Source organism: Manihot esculenta, chromosome 13 (assembly GCF_001659605.2).
Source record: "Manihot esculenta cultivar AM560-2 chromosome 13, M.esculenta_v8, whole genome shotgun sequence".
Lineage (NCBI taxonomy): Eukaryota > Viridiplantae > Streptophyta > Magnoliopsida > Malpighiales > Euphorbiaceae > Manihot > Manihot esculenta.
Genome location: NC_035173.2, coordinates 28,372,046 through 28,380,751, shown reverse-complemented (window position 1 = coordinate 28,380,751; position 8,706 = coordinate 28,372,046). Strand labels below are relative to the sequence as shown.

The 8,706-nt window shown below is 32.4% G+C and overlaps 1 protein-coding gene across 1 annotated transcript; it reads right to left on the bottom strand.

Moving 5' to 3' along the window:
• Positions 1 to 3,551: 3,551 nt before the first annotated feature.
• Positions 3,552 to 5,459, bottom strand: LOC110629429 (peroxidase 17). Its single transcript, XM_021776397.2, has 3 exons — positions 4,979 to 5,459; positions 4,667 to 4,858; positions 3,552 to 4,300 (listed from the first exon to the last, which is right to left on the bottom strand). Exons 1-3 carry the CDS (start codon positions 5,171 to 5,173, stop codon positions 3,701 to 3,703), a joined length of 987 nt encoding a protein of 328 aa, XP_021632089.1. The 5' UTR covers positions 5,174 to 5,459; the 3' UTR covers positions 3,552 to 3,700.
• Between the last annotated feature and the right edge of the window lie 3,247 nt (positions 5,460 to 8,706).

The following is an 8,706-nucleotide window of genomic DNA, read 5'->3' as shown; positions in this document are numbered from 1 at the left end:
GCTTATATTATATTTTAAGTAAGTTTTATGAAGTTCATGGGGGTAGAATGCATGTTTAGGTTAAAGTTATGTTTATGGGTATAAATGTATGTTCATGAACAATGTGGCTTGCAAATGCTTATGTATGTGTGTTGTAGTTGGGGTTTAAGGTAGTTTGAGACCCCTAGGAGCTTGTATGCATGTTTTGGTTGAGCTAAATGCATGTTGGTTGGAGTTTGGAGGCATTTGTGCATGTTTGAACCAAGTTTCTGCCCTTTGGGAGAAACCAGGTTCGACAGCCGAAGGGACTTTCGGCCGCCGAACCCTCTTGTGGAGGCAGCCTTCGGCTGCCGAAGCTTGCCCCCGAAAGGAGACTTTCGTCTCTGTCTGGGAGTTTCGGCCGCCGAAGGTGCCGCTGAACCTGCCTGACTTTCAGCTCTGGAGGGACTTTCAGCAGCCGAACCTGCCGCCGAAAGTGCCCTGTCCAGCCTTTCTTTGCATGTTTTGCATGGATATTTTGAGATGTTTTAGGGGGTTTTTGGGGGATGTTTTAGAGTTATGTTCTAGTATGTTGGTCCCTCATTTGAGTCCACCTGTGTAGGTTTGGACCCGAGGAACCGAGGACCCCAGCAGTGAGTCAGCTGCTTCAGTCAGTGTCAGAGCTAGCCAGAAGTGAGTGGAATAACTCTTATGCTTTTAAATAAATCAGTTTTGAGCATGTTCATGCATCACGGATGCCATGTGATATTCTAGGATGCTTGCATTAGAAATCACGAATATGTTGCATTGCATAATATGTTGTTGATGTGGATGAATGTTGAATGATCCATTAGCCCTCATATGTTATGACATGATGATATGATATGGAAGTCCAGGTGTGGCCTGCACTACGCCCCTGGCACTATGTAAGAGAAAGACCGGATGTGGTCTGCACTACGCCCCCGGCATCATGGACTATGTATGCTATGTTATGTTATGTATAAGAGAAAGACCAGGTGTGGCCTGCACTACGCCCCTGGCATGATTGGATTATGTAGAGGGCTAAATGGTGACAAGTTCATCCTTGATATGATTAGTTGTGATGTGATGCATTTCATGTTATCATATGTTTTAAATGCTTTACTATTCTGCTCACTAGGCTCTAGTAGCTCACCCCTCTCCCAAATTCCCCAGGTTTGCAGGTACGGGTTATACAGAGAAGTCAAGAAGAGTAATGAAGTCTTATGTATGTAATAGTTACAAAGTGGACATGACAGATTGTATAATGATGTATAGATATGTAATGTAATGATATTGAGGTTAAAGGTGTGCTTGACCATAGTATAATGTAATCCCTTTTGAAACATGATCTTAATGTTATTGATGTCCATGTTTAGCCAACTCAACTCTTGTTATGCCACCCATTGGGGGCATTGATGAGATCCCACAGAGGGGTCAAGTTTATGATTATGTATATGTTCAGTGCATGCACAGGTTGAGTTTGGTGGATGATAGAATGTATGAAAGAAAAGTTTTAAATTTTTACGTATGATTGTTGATCATGTATGGGATTAAACAGGTTTACAGGTTGCATGTCAGGCTTGCTACGGGTCCCGGCGGCCTTAAGCCGATCTGGATCCTAGCGTCGGTAGCGGTCCGATTTTCGGGTCGTTACATTCTTACACTCACAGATTTAGACTGGTAGTAAATGTATCTGAATAAATCTAAAAAATCTCGGTTTTACTCTCCCAATCCCTAATTTTCATTTCAAAAAAAAAAAAAAAAAACCAACTTTCTTTTCCATTATTATATTTAAAATAAATAATCTTCATTTTCTTTCTTTGGGCATATGATACAATCACTACATCTTTAATATATGTTGGCATTACTTGGTTAAATCTAAAGAGTTTGTGGCTAATTGGACTAACAAGTAATGGTTTGCCCAATAAGTTCAATAAAAAAGTCAGATTTATAGTCAATCCAATTTATTTCTACAAATAAAAAATTATGGACCATCCCCAAACCTTATTAGAGCTTGTTAGATTTCATATGAGTTCCTATCTCTACCTAAATATTTATGGAGTTTGATAATTTTATTCGAATATTTTAATTTTAATAATTTATTTAAAATTAAATGCTTGCGAAAATTGTACCTAAATTTGAAATTTAATTTGAGAGAGATGCGGCTACATTTAGATAGATGGACAAATGACCTTTTTTATTTTAATAATATGGAACCTATTTAATATATAAATAAAAAATAAAATTATTAATTTAATTGAATCAAATCAAAATAAATCAATTCACTTTCGTCTGATTCAATTAACACATAAATCTTCCATAATATCTAAACTAAATTCCTAAATTTTCAAGCTCAGCAATAAACTCAATATAGATTAAACTCAATCTCAGCATGAATTTTTTTTTTTTGATAAAAAAAATCTTAGTGATAAACTCTTCCGTTGAGCTTTTATTTTGTTTCTGACTTCTATTCTATTTATGTCAGAATTTTATTTAAAACTAATCAAACCAATTCAAGTCAAAATAAATTATTTTGATTTATTTCAATTCAATTTCAGTAACAAACTTAATGTACAACAAACTCAATCTCAATAGTGAATTCTTGTCTCTCAATAATAAAGGAGAAATTTAATGATAAACTCTTGGGATAACCTCTTAATTTGTTATGAATTTAAAGTATCACTCATCTCAAAGCTACTTGAATTACCTTATTGTTGCATTAAATTGGCATATTTAGAGACCTTACTGCATATCTAGAGACCCAAAAAAAGGGAAGGATGTTGTGTACCAAGCAACGAGTAGAGCAAAATATAGCCACACCCTGAAAATTACATGTACAATTTTCACAAAAGAAATGAAAAATGTCTTATGGAATGACAGACTTCCCTACTCATTGGAGACAATTTTTATTGGAGACAATTCAAGAGAGCCATAGATATTTGGGTGAGATCCTTTCTAAGAAGATGTATTGATTGATAGTTTAGCATGGACCACCACCTCTCTTCTCTATGGTTGGAAATGCCAAACAAGGTTTAAGTGTGGGTGAAGGATAAGTGGAACTTTCAACTTCCAAGTTGCTCTCAATAATTCTGACCCCCTTCTACTACAAATTATCTCTCTGCATCTGAAAGTTGGACAAATGACACATACAAACACATTATCCCCTAGTTAAAACAGAACAACATTATGTCACCTTGTCCATTTGTATATACTCTTACAAAACCCATGTGTTTATGTAGTCTTGTGCTGTCACAATTCTATTTGGCAAAATCCTACTGTTCAATTCTATGCACAACCCCACTTTCTTTGTGACAACATCTACTCCTGCAAATTGTCTACATGGGTTTATGTGCAAGAAACAAACTATTTTAGTTTCATGGTTAATAGTATCATGACTAAATTTTCACATATTGTAATAAAATTTCTCACTTATAAGATGAATTTTCTTGTCTTGTCTTTTTAAACTTTAAAAGTCAGCATCACCATCCAATTTGGATAATTATTCATGCTGGTGGAGCAATCTCTGATTTTTTTCTAAGATTCCAACCAAAGGCATCGACACAATAAAAAGATTAAGTTGATAGCAACAATTCCACTATAATATTATCATAGAAGACATGTTGCACTTTATATGATTGCTCTGGTCTTTCTCAAGCTCCCTAATCTATGACCGAGTTTAATTAATCTGTAATTAATTAATCTCTTTTCCTCAAACATTTTTTTAAGTCTCCAGCAGAACATCAACAGGGCGGTGGTGGGTGTTGACCACTCTGCAATTGGTTCTGATTTCTCCAGGCCTTCCAGATTGCAAATCACCCATCTTTATCATTCCCTCAACAAAGGCATCGAAAAAAGCTTGTTGATCTTTGCTAAACAATTCCACATAGTCTCTTGTTTCAGGAAATGTGTAAAGTGTTTGATCAGAATTCAGAAACCCTCTCCCTGCAACCAAGTCCTTGAAATATATATTGTCAAACACAATTGGTGTTGAATCAAGGTCTCCTGTCACATTTTCATTTCCACCAACTGGACACAGGTTGTCTAGTTTTTCTCTGAAGCTTGACTCGATGGTTGGGTCTGGCTTGCCTGTTCCAGATTGATTGTAGAGTCTAAACATTATAGAGAAACATCTACCTTGTCCAATGGAATGTGACCCTGAAAGGGCTACAAGATCTTTGATAGAGAGATCGAAGCTTGCAAAGAGGTCTATGAGAAGGCTCGCATTGGCTCTTGGACTTGGCATGATATTGTCCGAGTCTTCTTGGCTTGCTGTCAAGCTATCTTTTCTCCCTAACTTCACCTCCCAATCAGGTCCTCCACTCTGGTACACAAGACAAATTGACAGAACAAAGATAACCCATTTTCAGACAACAATCAACAAAAACAACTAATGATCCAATGTGGGATTCATCAAACCATTTTCCATAGATGGAATAGGTAAAAGGGTGGCCTCATTGGCAAGTTGTAAACTAGGCACTATTTTTGCATAGAGCCTACCCTTTTAATGTTGTGATAATTGACTGGCTGATAAAAGTTGGACAACCAGGACCCATATCACAGAATTAATATCCTCAATAGCTAAAGGCCCAATAGTCTGTGTTATGGGTCAAGTTGATTGGTTCTAGAGAAAGAGAGAGAGAGAAAAACAACCAAAGGACAAAGTTATCAAGAAAAAAAAATCAATTACCAGAGCAACAGCATCTCTAGCAGCCATGATAATTATATCTGCACAAGAAACGGTTCCTGGACAGACCTTCTCTAGCTCTTCCTTGACTTCGTCGACAACGTCAAAAGACCTTAGAGAATTTATATTGGAAAGAGCCAGCTTCTCTCCCAGCATGGTTGGTGTATCATCCAGCAACAAAGAAGCATCACAACCCTTTTACAAGAAATGCAAAACAAGAATCGGAATTGTAAAAATCAAATCAGATCAAATCAAGAAACACTGATTAAAGATCTTAATTGATAAATAAATAAAAAAAAGTAATAGAGTTTTTACATTAACAAAGCAATCATGGAATTGAAAACGCATAACAGAGGCAACGCTTCTTGGTTCTCTGATCATGGCCTTTTTCATCACTTCCCTCACTATCAATTCAGCATCAGAGCATGTCTCAGAGTAGAATCCTGGCCATAGTGGCGTTGCAGAGGCCATGGCCATCAGCAGGAGAAAGGCTGTATAAAGAGGAGACATGTTTTGGGCAGTAGTTGACAGTGTATGAGATGTGGTCTAATTTTGGTGCTTTTTATGGGCTTATAAGCTTCTTGGATTGATGGATGGATGGATGTATGTGTATGTGATGGATAGAAACTTACCATACATGGATGGATGCTATGTCATGTAGTGATGATGATGATGGGTATAGGAAGGTATTAGATGCCTTTTCTGGGTGTCAACAGATTACAGGTTTATTTTTTGGAGAATAGGTGTCTATGTTCTGGCCAATTGGGATTGTGGGTTTGAGAGGAATATCATTGGAAATAGTTCCATGTTGTTCTGCTCCTTCTAGAGAGATGAGAGGTGATATTTACTCTGGGAAATGCAAGTGTTGTTTGTAAATACTGGACTAGAACTTTCTCAGAAAAGTTTTGTGGCAATTTGCACGCGTTCTTATGATATACTTCAATTATTTAAAATGTAATTAGCATGGTTTTATAATATTAATATAAAAATAATATAAATTACAAATACACTAATTAAAATATATAAATTTTCCTCTTAAAACGAAATTATTATTCTCCTCTTTAAACCGACTGTTATGCAATGTATTTTTTGAATAAAGAATAAATAATTATATAACTTATGACACTTCTAAGCAAATTTTGCAAATTTTTACTTTGTCAAATGAGGAATATGAGCTCACTCACTTTCTATAATACCCATTTTGCAATTGCACTTTCAAAATATATGACAGCTATCAAGTGGGCTAGAATTGTTTCTTTTAAGTGGAATGAGTGATTAATAATGATGCAGAAGTATGAGGTAGTGTGTTTAGCTTAATAAGGAGTAGTAGTAAGGTTATGGCCAGTCTTGGCAACTGTGATGAATGAAACATTTATTTTTAAAATATATTAAATTTTAACTCATTAAATTATTATTTAAGCTGATAAATAAAATTTTTTAAAAATTTTAGAGGGAAATATGTGAATTTATTACAAATAAATTCATATTCATTCTACGGTTAAAAGTTTAAATTTTAGAAGAAACCATTGGCCCCTGCCAGCGCCTTAGGTCTCTGATTATTCGACGGTTTCAATTATAGTTGCTATGCAATTAAGTGCAGGGAAAGAAACCTTTTTTAATATGTCAATATCACTGACAATGTTGAAGTACAGAGATATAAAGAAATTCATGCATATCCTGTGCTTTAATGCAAGAAAGTTTGGACCACCCACAAACAGACTTCCCCTCTTTCCTTTTCTTGAATTCTTAGCCTATTAAGAAAGTCAAAAAAGGAGATATTTAGTCCCAGGGGGAAATAAAATATATTTATGATTTCTTTTTTATCAATCATTCAAATATATTTAACAAATTCAAAGTATTATTATTTTTTAAAATTCATTTCTTATTCTCCGTTCAAAGAAGAAAAATTCTCGATTTTTTAAAAAATTAAATAAAAATATTAATTAAACGGAAATAATTTTTAAACTATTTAAAAATCTTTAAATTTTTTAACTGATTTATCCCGGCTCTAAATTGAGGGCGATGAAGAGAATGAATCCTCATGAGGAATGAGAGATGTCTCCTGTGAACATAGAACTAGAAGTGAGAGAGGCATGGGCATTTTGGAGAAAGCGCAGTGGGGAAGAGAGAGCAGAAAAAAATGTTAATTGGGTCAGCGGTTAGCCAATGAGGTGGTGTAGACTTCAAAGATCATTTCTATAATTTAGGCCTATCCTAATCCTTAGTGTCCAGTCTGGGGAAACAAAGATACAATTTCCCACCTCCTTTTTCTTCCTGCTGACACCTGACACAGTGTGCCTCGCCCGATTGGTGTACGGCATGTCGATTTTGGTTTTTTCGATTTTGAATTTTCTGATTTTGGTTTTGCGAGTGTTGTAGAACATCTTTCAAGGAGTAGTGTGCCGGTCGCGTGCCGGTTGCAATGAGCGTCAGAACTATGTGATTTGTTAGACTAAAAATGCCATAAGATATTTTTTTTTTTGGATAATAAATTCAGTTGGTTTTGGTTGGTTTGTCGTGGCGCTCAGTTTGTTCAGTTAAATTAAAGATGAGTATTCGTTCGATTCCCTTTAATTTTAAATCAAATTAAATAAATTAAAAATTTTAATTTTAATTTTTATAAATATTAAATAAAATTAATTTTAATAAAAAATTAAATTAAATTAAATCAATATAATTTAATTTAATTCAATTCAATTTCATCAATCTAAATTTTTAATAAATTTTTTATTCCTTACAATTTATTTTTAATATTTTAAAATTTAATTAAAATATTTTAACTTTAACATCTAATTTCTCTATATTATTAAAAATAGTATATAATTATTATTAATCGGCTTGATTTAATTTTTTTTAATTTTTTTTTCTGATTAAAATCAAACTAAACCGAAATAATTAAAATTTTTAAATATTTAAATTTAAAAAAAAATATTTTATCATTATAAATTTTAAGAATTATTTTTAAATACAACTTTAAAATTATATTTAATAAAATTATGTTTAAAATTATTTTTTTGAAATTTTAAATATTTATTAGATCACTGTTAAAATTTATATATAATAAATATAAAATTATTTGCTATGCTATTGTTTAATAATATGTCCCTATTTATAATAAAAAAATATTATATATAATATATTAGCTATACTATATTTATTACATACAATAAATATAAAATTTATATGAAAAAATATAATTAGGATATTTTATATAGTCCATAAAAGATTTAATAATTGTTTTGACGATCACTTTTCATAATTTAACTAGTGATTTTTATCGTTAATTTTTTTAGTAAAGTTTTATTTTATAAATTATTTTTATTAATAAAATAAAATTTTAAAGACTATATATTATAATTTATTATTAATTTTCTAAATTTAATTTAATTTTTTAATTATAATTATGATAAATTAAAAATATTTAATTTCATTATTTAAAATTTAAAATTTTGAAAATAATTATCAATTAATACAAATATTTTTATTTTTCGTCTAGCAGACCTAACTATATTAAATGTTGAAAATATTCTTTTAAAGTTATTATCTAGAACAAGGAGTTAATTTTAATAATTTTTATAAAATATTATTTTATTATTTTTAATATTACTCTTGAAACAATAATTAATTATGATGAATAGAAAAACAATTTTTTAACATTTTGTTATGCATTTTTTTTTTGCCATACAAACAATGCATTACAAGACTAAAGATGCCAATGGTTACATTAAGACAACTCCGAGAAACTATACAGAAACTAGCTCGAGGGCAACAAATTTCGCAAAGAGAGTTTAACAGCTAAATCCGTAAAATGATTAACTATATGAGGCATATGAGAAAATTTTGAGATGCATAAATTTAGAACGAAAATGAAGGATAGCTAATACTGTAGAACTAATGTTCCAAAGAAGAGAAGAATGATTACCACTAAGAATTGCATGAAGATTAGAAGAGTATGTCTCACACTTAATGGCCTGATAACCTGCATCCAATGCCCATAAGACACCTTCCTGAACAGTCTGAGCTTCGCCAACAACAACAGACGA